At 35.5% G+C, this 15,174-nt stretch overlaps 2 protein-coding genes across 3 annotated transcripts; both read left to right on the top strand.

Annotated features, from left to right (window-relative positions):
* Positions 1-504: 504 nt before the first annotated feature.
* On the top strand, positions 505-8,933 carry brox (BRO1 domain and CAAX motif containing). Its single transcript, XM_017725550.2, has 13 exons — positions 505-594; positions 1,201-1,330; positions 1,486-1,592; positions 1,944-2,040; positions 2,326-2,421; positions 2,530-2,602; positions 3,126-3,231; positions 3,336-3,425; positions 3,587-3,672; positions 4,086-4,167; positions 4,451-4,601; positions 6,745-6,904; positions 7,051-8,933. The coding sequence occupies exons 2-13, from the start codon at positions 1,230-1,232 to the stop codon at positions 7,141-7,143; spliced, it is 1,242 nt and encodes a 413-aa protein (XP_017581039.2). The 5' UTR covers positions 505-594; positions 1,201-1,229; the 3' UTR covers positions 7,144-8,933.
* Positions 8,934-10,799: 1,866 nt separating this feature from the next.
* LOC108444375 (protein FAM177A1) lies at positions 10,800-14,882 on the top strand. Of its 2 annotated transcripts, XM_017725538.2 has the most exons (5): positions 10,800-11,807; positions 11,896-11,962; positions 12,093-12,187; positions 13,495-13,548; positions 14,448-14,882. In XM_017725538.2, the coding sequence occupies exons 1-5, from the start codon at positions 11,670-11,672 to the stop codon at positions 14,523-14,525; spliced, it is 432 nt and encodes a 143-aa protein (XP_017581027.1). In that variant the 5' UTR covers positions 10,800-11,669; the 3' UTR covers positions 14,526-14,882. The 2 variants fall into 2 exon arrangements, with proteins under 2 accessions (XP_017581027.1, XP_017581028.1); XM_017725539.2 differs by lacking the exon at positions 13,495-13,548 and having other exon boundaries at positions 10,809-11,807.
* Positions 14,883-15,174: the final 292 nt, after the last annotated feature.

The raw sequence follows: 15,174 nt of genomic DNA on the forward strand, positions 1-15,174 counted from the left end.
ACAGAGGAAAAATATGTAATAAATGTCTAATAAAATGTGTTTAATTTGTGTCATGCCTGACCTTTTAAAATGCTTAACTATGGAGTTTGTGAGTTCATTAGACAGCAGTTAAGTTTGTAAGGTGAATATCTAAATAACTTCCTGGTTGTTGCCCTGCGTATTACTTAGGTACAGTAGTCTTTGTCCTTTTCTCTCAGTCAACATTTTGTCGCTTGTGTTGTCTTTGACACCTATCCTTCGACAGCCCGTGGCACGGCAGTCCTGAATGTGAGCGCTGCAGCTCACTGTCAAACTGTGGTTTTAATAGACGCGAAATAAGGGGTGCGCTTTTATTAGTTTTTTTTTTTTTATAACTTTTTTTTTTAATTTATAACTTTTATTAGTACACTTTCACATAGCATATAAAAATGTTCTATTGTTCTAAGAAATTATTGTCTAAAAGACATCACCGCATATCTGAAACTCAAGGTCTCGACACATTACGTTTTCTTTTTACAACGTCATCAATGACGTGTGTAAAACAGGAAGAACTTCCAATTGTGTTTATTCCGTGGTTGGATTACATATTTCTTGGAAGCCTTGCCAGTTAAAAAGGTTTGATAACGCTACTTATTATAAGTGATTTCTCATAGACGACTGATTCAGTTATAGTTTTCAGGACTCTTTTCATTGCGTTACCTTGTTTCAGGGCTTCCTACCGGCTGGGACGGACTGTTATGTTGCGTAGTTTACGTTAGCTGAAAGAAGCTAGTTAGATAGCTAAATGCTAGGTAGATTTCTCTTAGCCAGTCGAGCGCATATTGCCATAGTCACACTGTTTAAGCGTCGCTAACAAATCTCTTCCTCTTCAATATTTGGTTCTATTTCAGAATATATGTTATTGAGTAATTCAGAAGGTCTGTACGACGTCGGGTAATCTTTTTGAGCTGTTCAAGACATGTCGGATCGGCAATGAACTAACGTAGATCTTATTCTGTATTCTATGCCTGCTCGGTGACGTTAATTCCTGTGTAGAATTCACGTTTATTTATCAGATAAAGCCAGGTGATGATACGCCCCCCGCACCCCCAACCCTAGCTCAGAATTTATTTATTTATTTATTTAGATTTAAGTAGATTTGGTTTAGTCAATTAGTTTAGAATGGTTATTGTGTCATGTCAGCATTTTAACTTGGTTAATACAAACATATGTTTCCAAAAGGTGTTGCTGTCTCTCTTACCAACCACACAATGACGCACTGGTTTCATCGAAATCCTTTGAAGGCGACAGCGCCCGTGTCGTTCAATCTGTATGGAGTGGCATCCAGTCCTGCAGCCAGTAAAATTTGCAAGTAAGCTTCCTGCAAGATAATGTTGGCGTTGCACTTTGTGTCAACTATTGGTGTGTGGAAAAACTAGCAATTGCTTTTATAACCGGTCGAATCAGTGCTGCTGAGATCTGAACCAATCTGAATTTTTGATAATGTACTCATTCATTGTGTTATAGTGACCTGAGGACAACACGGGCTAGGCTTTTGGACATGTTCACAGATGCTACCTGCACTCCAGAGATCATGAAGAAGGCCATTGATGACTATTTCTCGCTTTTACAGGGTTGGTTTTGTCACGCTTTAATATTCATAAGCAGCAATGTGTGAAAATACAAAATTCAGTGATCAAATTGATTGAAAAGAAATGTAATATGATCCAACCTGTGTGGCATGTTAGAATGGTTCTTTTTTTGGAATTTCTTAACTCCTGTATCTGATGCAATAAATGTGAAGAAAGAAAGTCCTTAAATGAGATACAGCCCAATCACAAGCTACGCACTTTTCTCAGTGTTGGTCTTTTGGTTGGGCTTTTTTGGTAATTTTGCTATTCTGTGTTTGTCCAGCTCTGTGAGCATTATTATTTTTATGTCACTGCTAACAGACTTTCTGTGCTTGAATGGCTTGATATTCATAGGGTTCATTGTATCTCTTGATGGTACTACACAAGAGAACAAGCTACGTTTCATTCAGAACTTTAAGTGGACTGACACTTTGCAAGGAAACACACCAAGGTAATGTAATATGTAGAGACAGCACTTTAGCTGCTCTTTCAAACAATATGTTACTACATTAAATCCCTTTCTATGCCAACTCGAAACTTATAATTATGGAATTATTTTTAAATAGTACCTGTCAAGGTTTCAGTGTTTGGGTTAGTTGGCACAGAACAGCATTTAGTATACTAATGTAGCACATTAATGTACTGCAGAATACTATTCTGTTGGTTATCTACAGACTCTGTTATTGTGTCTATAAGTGCTGTGCAACAATAATACAACCTTTCTTTTCTTATTCAGTTCTCAACAAGATGCTGTTTTTGAGCTGGTATCCATGGGATTTAACATTGCCATTTGGCATACTAAATTTGCATCAAGGCTTGCTGGAAAGGAAAAGTGGGTATATTTGTTGTATTTGGGCTTTTAAAAACTGGATGTGAAATTAGCATTTAATATTTGACACATTATTAGCTCTCAGTGTTTAAAAAGTATATTCTGTTGTAGCATCACTGAAGATGAAGCAAAGGATGTTCATAAGAGTCTGAAAATTGCTGCTGGAATTTTCAAGTACCTTAAGGTAAATGTCATTACAGATCATTTCTGCAATACTTTTTAAAAAGTATTGTTTAAAAAGAATTTCTCATTTCATTACTGTTGTCTAATGTTTCAAATGACAAAAGGAAATTAACCTCTGTTTCACCTCATATTTATACCTCCACTTAAAAAAGTGAAATAAAAATGGAAGAATTCTTAAAGTTACATTTTGTTCATAAGGATTTCTAGGGGTACCAGTAATTGTATGAAGTGATTTCATTAACATATATTTTTGATAAGAGGTTTTGTTTTCTTAGCTAAGTTTACTTCAATTAAAGGTTAGATTTTCCCATATTTTCAGTGTGAGATTGAACTAATTTATCACAAACACATTGTTTCCTCACCTTTTTTAAGCCAATTTCTACCAAGGGTGCCAATAATTATGAACCTGATTGTATAAATATGGATTTAAATCTATATTACTCCTTTAAACCAAGCTAGGTTTAAGTGAATCAGTATTACGTAAGTAGGGAAGTCATTTTTAAAGACACATTTTCTCCTTCCAGGAGATTCAGATACCCCGTCTTATCACACCAGCTGAGAAAGGCAGAGACCTGGAGCTGAGGGTCATTGACACCTACATTGTGCAGAGTCAAGCAGAGGCTCAGGAAGGTGTGGAGTATTCTCAATATTTACATTTTCCTTCCTATTGTTAGTCAATGTAAAACAACAAAGCTCTGCCGAGCTTCATTTCGTGTTTGTCCATTTTCCTACAGTGACCATTGCCCGTGCAATTGAGCTGAAGCATAATGCAGGCCTTATTGCAGCATTGGCATTTGAGACAGCAAATTTCTATCAAAAGGCTGGTAAGTTTGAGTCAAATGTACTAATATAAAAGCAAATTACTCTCTTTCTTGACTGTAATTATTCATAGTGTTTTATCCCCAGACTTCCTCCCTTTTTGCTGCTTCAAAGTGAACTTGTGGATGCACTGACATGTTACAATGTAGTCTTCTTATCCCCCTAGATCATACTCTTAACACTCTGGATCCAGATTACAGCAGTAAGTGGAGAAAGTATCTGCAGCTGAAACAGCACTTTTACATGGCTTATGTAAGTCTTCATCACAGTCAGCTTTAACATGTTATAATAGTGTTTATTAACGCAACAGTACATAGTTAACAGTATCAGTAATTAGTGTTTTAACATATGATTCTCAGATTTGTTTTGTTAATCATTAATTTTAGTTATTATGGAAACACATAGTCAGACTGAATAGGTGTTTAGTCCCCTAAATTTTCCAAAAAATCATTTTGGCATTTGCCTCTAATTTTTATTTAAAATGCCAAAGTACAAAGATAGTTCCTTTAATTATATTTAAGTGTCTGAAGATAAATTACTGTACATCTTTCATTGTAATCCTAATAATAATTTCCAATGGTAAAGGTAGCAGGTTTAGTCCATGAAATAGTCATTTTGAATGAATGTGTCTAATTACCTAAGTAAGTGCTAATTACCTATCACAGGCACACTGCTACCATGGACAGACTCTCCTTGCTAGTGACAAATGTGGAGAGGCCATAAGATCCTTGCAGGAGGCTGAAAAGTGTGAGTACTCATATATTAAAAGAGGATTTTGATTAAAGATCAGATGTTTACTATGCTGAACCAAAGCAAAAAAACAAAACAAGAAGAATAATAATTTTAATAGAAAAATAATGTCTTATAAAAAATGATTAATTAGGTGTTAATCAGCATAAATCTTAAAAATAGAAATATTTTTTTTGTGTACACATACAGTGCAAGTAAGTAACTGGTTTGTGGAATTAGACAAACAAATGCTCTAGGAATAGCTCTTTTTAAGTTTGTAATTTCCTTTGCCCTGCTGCAGGTTACTCACGTGCAGAGGTGCTGTGTAAAGAATACCGTCAGACCAAAGGCCCAGGGAGCACTGCTAAGCCCTCTGAACAGCTCTTCTTTAGGAAACTTGGTGGTCTGATCAAGAACACTCTGGAAAAATGCCAGAGGGAAAATGGCTTCATGTAGGTGTGCATGCAAACATGCATAATCATATTGGTATCAGTAGATAATTGCTTAACAAAACCTATTAACATCAGACCAACCTTTGGATTCATTTCAAACCAATATTTTATGATGTATTTATTGCATTTCTGAAGAGCACAGTGTTTTGGTGATGCTTTGCTACTGCTCTAGATTTTTTTAATTAATTTTATTTTATTCATTTTTATTCATTGTATTTGTAATCAGAAAGAAATAGATTGCGTGTTTCTCCATAATGCTAATTCAGGTAGGTGTAGTGTATATTTGTACATTTTATAAAATTTGTATGTATCACATCAATATTTGGATTGCCAGATATGTGCAGTATCACATTTCAAAATTGGGCCATAGTTTCCCTCATTTAAAATGAACTGAGGGGATGTGGAAAAGTGTTCTGTGGATTTCTTTTTTGGAAATCATGGGCAGTGTGTCCTCTGGGCTAAAGACCACTCAGCTTGTTATCAGTGCACAGTTCAAAAGCCAGTATTCATGATGGTATGAGGGTGCATTAATGTACATGGCATGAGTGACTGGCACATGTGTGAAGGCACCATTAATGATGAATGATATATACATGTTTTGGCAACATATGCTGCTATCTGGATGATATCTTTTTCAGGGAAGGCTTTTCTTATTTCAGCAAGGCAATGTCAAACCACATTCTACACATATTAAAACAGCATGGCTCTGTATTAAAAGAGTCCAGGCGCTAAACTGGCCCGGCTGCAGTCCAGAGCTGTCACCATTGAAAACATTTGGCACAGTGTATGAAAAAATATGAGACCCTGAAATGTTAAGCGAAAATAGGAAAACATTTCACTTTCAAAACGACAGCACTTGGTCTCAGGCTCCCATCCCAACTTTTTTGGAACATGTTGTTGGCATCAAATTCAAAATAGACACGTTATTCAAAAAAACAATACAATTTCTCAGTTTCAATATTTGTTGTCTTTATATTATTTTCAATTAAATATAGGGTTTAAATGATTTGCACATCATTTAATTTTGTTTTAATTTACATTTTGCACATCATCCCAACTTTTTTGGAAATGGGGTTGTAATTGTATGTCATCATCATAGCTATAAAAATTTATACCGTTTTTCCTGATAACGTTACCCACGGGTGATGTCATGGAAAAGAGAAAAGCAATGTTTTTGATGAATTAATGTTTTTGATGTTAATGTTTTTGATGAGTAATTTCTCAGTGAGACCAATCTCTGTCTATCCATCACATATGATTTAAAATATTCTAAAGCTGTATCTAAGAGGCCTACCCAGTTTGGAGGTGGATTAGAGTCTATTAACAATATTTGTACAGGTCTTTATTATCTGTGAAAATCTCAGCCCCTTTGCAGATGGATACACCACTGCCATTAAGAGAAACAATCCTTCAGACACGCTGCTCCACTTTTATCTTTAGGCTTCAGGTGTGCCAGTATTAATGCATAGCATTATGGTTGCTCAGACTTGCATGAAACAAGAGCCATCATTCATTGGACAAGGCAAGATTTCTCTAGACTTAAAGGGTCCAGTGTTGCTTAGCTGTATATTTTTTTTAAATTAAATATATCAGCTACATGTGTCTGCATGTGATAGTTGTACATTCTTTTAAACGTCTGGCATCTTTCAGAATTGTAGTGAACTGTGGGATCACTGACTGTGAGATCACTGACTGTAGACTTTCTGTAGCTGGCCTTTTTTGTGAGCCTTTTTGCCTTTAAACATAGGGTTACTTTTTATTTATTTATTTATTTATTTTTGTGAAGCACCTTAAATTATTTTTCATTGCTGACATGTCACTGACTGGATGGATTTGTGGTGGCAAACTGCTATTACAGATACACACAGAACAATGGTGAGCTGGGAAAAAATATATAAATAAGTAACAGTCACATTGCAGTACTAGATATATGCACAACAGCAAGCATGGCAACATCTGCAAAACACTTCCCCTTACATGCAAAATCTACGTCTCAAAGCATAAAAATATTGATTATTTGTTAAGGTTCTTATTACTTTATACACTCAGTGAGTGCCTTGTTCTTATTATTTTGTTCATTAAAAAAAAAACTAGTTTATTTGAAGCTTTGAGCTGCACTTCATAAGGTTTCTTTGTTCTACAGATACTTCCATAAGGTGCCTGCAGAAGCTCCTGTTTTGGAGCTGAAGGCAAGTTACGGCTTGGCTGAGCCCATTACCTTCGACCTCCCTTCTCTCAGTGACCAGTGCACTCCTGAGGTCTATGCCACATTTGATCTCACTAGAGGACTGAAAGATGACCAGGTCAGCAGTTTTATCCTTAAATTTTTAATATATATTCTAAAGACATTCAGCATCTGGGACTGATCAGAAATTTGCATTGCATGCAGATTTATTTATGTTGAAATTAGATCTATTCAGTCAATGTAAAATGCGTTTGTTGCTCCTAGGCAAAAGCGAAACCCAAGCAAGAGGAGGAGATTAAACCCGTGAAGGAACCTGATCTCAAGCCTCAGAAAGACACTGGTTGTGTGATATCTTAGGCATTTTCAGGACCTATCCACCAGTGTGTTTCTGTCTACAGTACTAGAATGGGAGTCTAGATCCTTTTCCTTCCCATTAAATCTCAAAATGTTTAATCTTTTCATATCCCAGGTACAGTGTCTATACTGAAATAAGATCTAAAAATGGGAAGCAGTACATTGCAGTACCCTTGTTACTGTAATGTTTTTTGGAATGTTTAGCAAAGTCAGTAATTTATGTGAATAACTTTTCACTGTAGTCTTGTTCTTCCATACAGTTAAAACAGTAAATGTAGTTTAACATGAAGATAATTTCTGAGATTGAGGAGGGGACAAGAGAATTTGAGGTTGTTAATGTTCAAATTAATTTAATTACTTTAACTGAGTCACAGTGCTTGAATTATATTGTATGTTTAATTGATTCAGAAGTTACTCTCACAATTTAACTTCTGCTTAAATATTATGTTCATATACAAACACTAGAGTAGAGCATTTCACTGCTCTTGCCACCTCTGCTGAAAATACAGCTGGCTGTTTGTAAGACTAATTTTGGGGATCTCTAGATGATTTAATCAGTGAAATGCTTTTGGGTGATAATGTGGCACTTGGGTTCCTAATCTATAGGGCAACTTATATCTAAATTGAAACCATATAGAGCTAGTTTCTTGGACTTGGATTGGACCCAGACTATAAAGGGCAATGCTTGTGTTGTTTTGCCTTTAAACATCCTACGAAGTCTTGGCTTAGGAAATTAAAGGAAAGAAATTAATAACTTATAAAAAATAAGATTTTTTTCTCAGCAGTGGAACAAAGACAGGCACATGTTATTTTTTGGGTCACAGACTGAAGCTCCTCATCTGGTTTACATGCACAGTGGAGGAATGGCCAGTTCAAATTTAATATGCACAGAAGTGTTCTTTAAAAAAAAAAGCCTGTGGTCACTTGTTCTTTTACTGGCTTCAAAGACGGAACGTATCACAGATTTGGTCGCATGTAATGTTTACAGCAAAATTGTGAAGTGCCATTATACCTATACTACATGTTACTAGATACTAGAAGATAAAATCTGACCCCCACCCTCCAAGGTATGTTTTTTGTGACATTAGGCATGCAGTGAGGATTACAATAATAATGCTGTACATATGTTTGACAAAATATCAATATCAGTCTTTGTGAAATACATTCAGTGTTTGAAGTTGTTTTCCTTTTACCTGAGCTGCTTTTGCTATGTTTCTGTTTTCTAACTGGGCTGAATTTGAAATTGTTAGTAGTCTGTAAGCAAATTTCTCATTCCGGGAAACCAATATGGCTCATTTATAAGCGGAAAAATACTGTGCTATGGTAAGTACAAAATACACAGTGGATTGTCTACTAAATATGTTGTTATAAATTTTCATAAATCCATAGATCTTTCTGATATTGAATGTGTTCATATACACAATTATGCACAGACACACACATAAAATATTCTGTCCATTATTTCACATTTGAAAGTGTGAACATCAAGTTAGCTTGTACTAGTACTAAATATGACAGACACAGAGATTATACACACAATTCAATACATGCATAACATAATTTACTTATACTACTGATTTCAATACTCAACTTTTTTTTTAAATTTCCTTTTAATTATATATGTAAATAATTACAGTTCTGTAGAGGGAAAGATCTCAGATGCCTAAATTCACATTTTTTACATTAGTTAGTCAATATCTAGATATGGTGATCTCCAGAATATGTACTTGCAGATTGCTGTGACTCACTGTCATATATTTATTGCCTTCATCCATTAAAAAGTTTGTCAAATAGCTTTTTTCTAGCTGTGACATGTACTGTACTGATTTTTTGCTGTATCGAAAAGCAAGCATATCGCTGTTGTCTGAAGAAAACCTTGTATATCCAAAATGGCAACTTTACAGGAAAAGGGGGGAAAACTGCTTTACTTTTAATACAAGTCAGTGGAACCAGACATTTTTCCAAGCCATTTTAGGCCTTTTCTTTTGGCCCATTCATCATGAAATTTACAATGTAAAGAGCAACAGGCATTTTCAAATTATGTCAAAAACGGTAAAACGACAAAATGGAGATTCAAAGTTTAATAAGGACAATAATAACAATAAGGAAAGTAGATAAGTTTCAATTTTAACATGTGTTTAATCACATACTATTTACTAAAATACTTAAAATTGGAATTTTAAAATGACAATATGAATTTAAACATTGTACTGTATATTATTTAAAATATGTTTATTCTCTCATTGGGTGAAGGGGTGAAGTTAGGGTAAGTTTCTGGAGGGCCAAATGAAAGGTCCTCATGGACCACTAGCAAATTATTGGGTTACTATAGCTGCCCCAAAGAAGCATCAATAACTGTACCTTTAAATTCACAGCAAAGTAACTTAGTAGCCTGGGTCTTTCAGCTCAGTGTTAGGTAATTAAGGGTGGTATGCTATGGATTGGTTTTCCAGACTAAGATTAGGCCTAGTCCAGGAATATATTTTTCTTTCAATGAAGAATCTACTTTTAAAATGGTGTGAAGTCCAGGCTTAGTTACTTGTCTGTGAAACCAACCCTATATGTCTAAAAGTATCCAGACAACATTTCTAGTTAGTCAATTCAGCTAATTTAAGGGGACACAGACATTTAGTTCAGTACACGCAGCTTGTAAATTCTGCATTGAAAAGCTTTACCAATAGAATAGGATGCCCTGGAGCTGCTGAACATGATCTTGCCTACTCACGTTTCAGGTTGTCACTACAGTACAGGGTGGAGCAAACTCCATATGTACATCTCTCATTTTGCAAGAGACATACAATGAACAGAAGTCTACAAAACATTTGTGCATTCAGACGGTTAAAATATTATTGAATGACATAGATAGATAGATAGATAGATAGATAGATAGATAGATAGATAGATAGATAGATAGATAGATATTAAATACTTATATTGTTTGTCAGTGCAGTTTAGTTCAATACAAGGCTTAAACCTTGTGTGGAAAACTGACTCTTAGTGTACAAATTTATATCATGATATTTAAAACTGGATGTTATGTTTATTATTATTGCTATTAATATTTTTGGGGTATTACAAATCACTTAGGATTTCTCTGGTCATTTATTTTAAAGGAAAGGGTTTCCATAAAAATAAATAAATAGACTTTCAAAGATGTCCTCCATATTGTTTTTCAGCTTTGAATTTTGGCCCTTAAATATAGCAAATTAAATGTTGAGCTCAGGTAACAAAATGACTAAACTAAGATGAAACATCCACTGCGAATAAATACTATAAACAATGTTTCATATTTTGAAATGAACTGGTTTCATGTGAAATACTCACAAGAGGTCAATTTTTCTGTGGATGTAATTTTTATGTTAGTGTGTGCAGTATTGACCTTTCCAGGGTGTATCCTGCCTTCCGCCCGTTGACCACTGGGATAGGCTCCAGCCACCCCCTGTGACCCTGAGGGAGAAACAGCTTAGATAGTGTGTGTGTGTGTGTGTGTGTGTGTGTGTGTGTGTGTGTGTGTGTGTGTGTTTGCGTGCGTGTGTGTGTGTGTGTGCACGCAGTATTTTGTCTTCAAAATTTAATCTTTCATTGAGTTTTAAAAAAAATGTTTTGTGTAGTTTAGATTTTATGTACTAATCCTACATTTTTAGTAAATAATTATTAATTTCTGCAGTTAATAGTAATAAGGTTACACGATGGACAAAACAGATGCAGATAATCAGTATTCAGGCAAGGCAAATGAATGACAATTGTGTGTGGTGGAGACAAAATCACATGATCTTCCTAGGGATTCTGGGAAATTGAGTCCATGCTGGAGGACTGCGTGTCAATAGCTAATTCATCAGAGTCATTGAAGTTGCTACAAACTATTTGGAAGCTCTAGGCGAGGCGTGGAATTGCCTTAATTTTGTTTTAAATGCTCTTCAGAGTTAATAAATCCCAAGTTTCAACTGTGTTATGCTTTTGATCAAGTTTCTTATAACTTGAAATATTCAGTCTGTTTAAGTGGGAGTTGGGATTGGGATTGGTTTTTATACCGTTTATGTGTTTCTTACCGCATCCACAACATACTGGTTTATCTCCCATGCATAATACAAGTCATTTGGTTGGAAAAAGGTACAGTGTACTACCCAAGAGGAAAGCACTCATTATAATAAAAATGAACATCAACCTCAAGAAGGTAAGCAGGTAACAAATTCAGTTGATTTTCAGTGCCATATGTATTTTTGTTTGGTGTTACGTATTTTATGTGTTGCTAGAACATATTCAGTTGATACCTTTACACCTGGTAACTTATTTACATAACCACACACGTCTATGTAAAGACCAACCCTTTGTAAATAGACAAGCTCTCCAGGCAGGCACAAGGCAACATTAACAGCATATTTCTCAGTAGCTTCAACTTTATGAAATGAAAAAATAAACGACATTTATTACACTTACTATACTGTGTCAGGATATTATTCCAAAGCAAGAATTTGATGGCTCTGTATTAAGAGATTACATATCACATTCACAACTTTGTTGTCAAGGAAATGGAATTAGGTAGTATGCGTCAGTCTCAGCAGAGAAAAGTCATCCACTTTTCTAGTGGAGAGACCCTGGAGGAGGATGACAGTGAAGAAGAGACAGCTGAACAACCACATCGAGATCCACTTAATAAGGCTGGCATGGTCAGTATTAAACAGAAAACATTATTCACTTGTAAAACACTAGTTTATTACTTAAAATGATGAAAATATGTATGTTTCCTTACATCAGGACAATCTCTCATGGAGACGGTATGCTTGGTTCTGGGGAACACAAGTCATGATAAAGTCATTGCAAAGTAAGTATGATTCTTTTTGGTTTGATATAGAATTGTAATTAGATATATGAACTTTGCAAGATAAATGGCACTTTTTTTTCTTTTTTATACAATACAATGTACAAAGCTTTCAGTTTTCATTTGCCAACAGCCTGCGATTTTGTTGGGGGGAAATTAGCTGGCTTCCTTGGATTAACTCGTGCAAAATACCAGTATGCTATTGATGAGTATCAGCGTGTTCAAAAGGTAAGACACATACGAATCTATTGGTATGTGCTGACCACCACTGCAGTCACTTTCTTGTCCTCGCCCTTTTCCCCTTTCCCCAGTGTCATTTAAAGGGCCATTCCGCTACTTTATAAGATCAAGTGAAGTGTCTGGAACTTTTATATATGTGTCCACATTAAAGTTAAGAAATCAAAATGGACCTTTTTTACCTTGTTAGTTCACGTCCTTCTTTATATTACATTATATTGTTTATATCATATTACATAATCTGTTGTGTCATGTCATTCAAAAGACAAAATTCTTTATCACCAAAACAATTTTGTGATGACCAATTTATTTTATAAACTAATCCAATTCTAATAGGGCTAAAACTATTTTTAAAATCAACTTCAAATCAAAATGTATCATTTTCTGAGTTTTAATTACATCACTGTGCACTAGCAGGAAGGTAAATATTGGCTGCATTGACTTAATGTGGCCCTGTGCAACAAAATTTTGGCCAAATTTATCTTAGGCTTCTGGCAGCTCATTTTTACATATGGCCACCATACACCATATTTCCAGCATATTTTTCAATATACTTTGACTTTGTCTGTACTTTGCAAGATTAGCCATTACTGTGAGCTCACACCAAGGAAAGCAAAGCATGTCTTAATGACAGTCAGCCATTGGCTGCAGTCCTTTTAATGTGGCCTTGCGTAGCACTGACTTAACGTGATCCATGCTGGTTAGTCATTTTAAGCGACTGCAGAACAACACCATGTAATGTTAATTCATCTGAAATTTCTGAAAATATGTATTGCATGGGTAAATGTTGTGAAGTATCTTGAGATGGGTTTCTTTTACATTATTGTGTTACTTGGTAGCCAAGTAAAATCTTATTTTCATTGAAGAATTTCAGTAGGAGGAGAGCTCTAAATAAGTCAATGCCTTTCTAATATGCATACCTGATCTTTCAGTTTAAAACATCAATATGTTCATTTTTGAGTTTTGAGATTTCACTTGGTAATGAAAGATAATTGCACTGGGCCTTGATGAGATGAAGTAATTTAGATGATATGCTCTTACAACCAGCCCTGCGATAGACTGGCGACCTGTCCAGGGTGTTTCCTGCCTTCTGTTGTCTTCCGTGTCATTCTTTCCGTCTGATGTAGGCTCCAGCTCTCCATGTGACCCAGAAGGATAAGTGGTTTAGTAAATGTGTGTGTGTGTGTGTGTGTTTGCTCCTATAAACAGCATTATAATTTTTCTGAGTAAAATACCATCTCAAGATACTTAAGAGCTCCTCGTATTTATACAGTTCACTATTTATATTGGGTCATTAGGCTCCAACTCCAGCTCCACCCAGGACTCAGAAGGATAAGCAGCTTAGAAAGAGTGTGAGTGTGTGTTTACACCAATCAGTCATATCATTATTTCTACACTTATTGTCCATTTTATCAGCTCCACTTACTATAGAGGTTCACTTTGTAGTTCTACAATTACAGGTACTATTTGGGTGGTGGATCATTCTCATCACTGCAGTAGCACTGATGTGGTGGTTGTGTGTTAGTGTGTGTTGTGCTGGTCCAAGTCCACCGAGCAGAATGCTTGACCTGATGGCAGTGTTTTTATACCCCACCCATACAATCACTGGAAGTTCACGTTGACCACCAAGTTGGGCTAAGTCAAAAATGCCAATGGCTAGCTCAGAGACCCTCCCTAATGCCTCATTTCACATTGAAACATGTCACAGTAGGGAAATACAATGTATAGTGTGTAAGTTTATCGAAAAAGGTGTTATTATTTACACTTAATTTTCACTAGAAAGAGAAATAAAATATATACATACAAATTAAAATACCTGTATACAGGCTGGTCCACTAAAATTACTTATAACTAACAATGTTCATAGTCTGCTTTATACAAATAACTTATTCACCTGTTGATTTAATTACATTACTCTGCTGGCTTGTTATTTAGCAGGGTAATAGCCATACATGTAGAAACAACACAAAAAGAAGGGCAGTAAACTACAATGCTCATTCTAAACTGGAAGCACACGCCAGTCAAAGCAATTATATTATATGAGGACAGCCAAGCCCAGGTTAAGTCCATGTCGATTGAAAAACCTGCTCCTCATTGTCTCCTCTGTTCTTTGTGCTGAGGCCACATGTGTAAATGCTCTGGGCGAGGACATTTTAATATCTGCATTGAAGTGGAGGGGCAGTGGAGAGTTTCTTTAATGAGGATATTTCTCAAATGAATATGCCTTATTGATTTTCTTTCATGTACTTAGGAGAGAGAAGAGACACTTCTGTCTCATACAGAGACTAGTGCATATGGAACCACACTGAAGACAACTTCTGAAGAATGACATCTAACAAGTTCAGAATAATGCATAAAAGATGACTTATGAAACATGTTGTCCATCTTGGAATCTGACAGACCTTTTATGTCAGTCTTTGTTGATTTTGTCTGCTGAAAGAATTTTTAGGAATTATGAATTTGTAGTCTTTATTTTCATGAATTCTTATTTTTGGACCATTATAAAACAGGGAACTGCAGCAATGATTTCACTGTACTATTCTGTACTGGTATGATTCCATAAATCAAACTTTCAGTAACCTATAGCAGTAGTACAAAAGCAAGCAAAGTAAAAATGCAAGATCACTGAAACCTGTTAAAATGTTTTTATCATTCTTATAAGACAATAAACACATTTTAAATTAAATATTACTTTCTGATCACTTCTTCTTACTGTTGAGTTTGTTTTTAAATAGTTAGTTGCTGTTTTGGAGCACAGGTTAATATTTTCCACAAATGCGTCCACTGCCTGAAGTACCTCTGCCCTGCATATGTTTCCCCTTTCTCCCAACACAGCTGATCTAATCAGCTCATTCCTTCATGACTTGAAGTGAGCAGGGGAAACACTAAAGAGCACAGAAGAGGGGCAATTGAAGGACCAAGGCTGGGAACCTGTGCTTTACCTAGGTGATGTTTAGAGAGAGATCACATTTATCTTT

Source organism: Pygocentrus nattereri, chromosome 4 (genome assembly GCF_015220715.1).
Source record: "Pygocentrus nattereri isolate fPygNat1 chromosome 4, fPygNat1.pri, whole genome shotgun sequence".
NCBI classification, from domain to species: domain Eukaryota; kingdom Metazoa; phylum Chordata; class Actinopteri; order Characiformes; family Serrasalmidae; genus Pygocentrus; species Pygocentrus nattereri.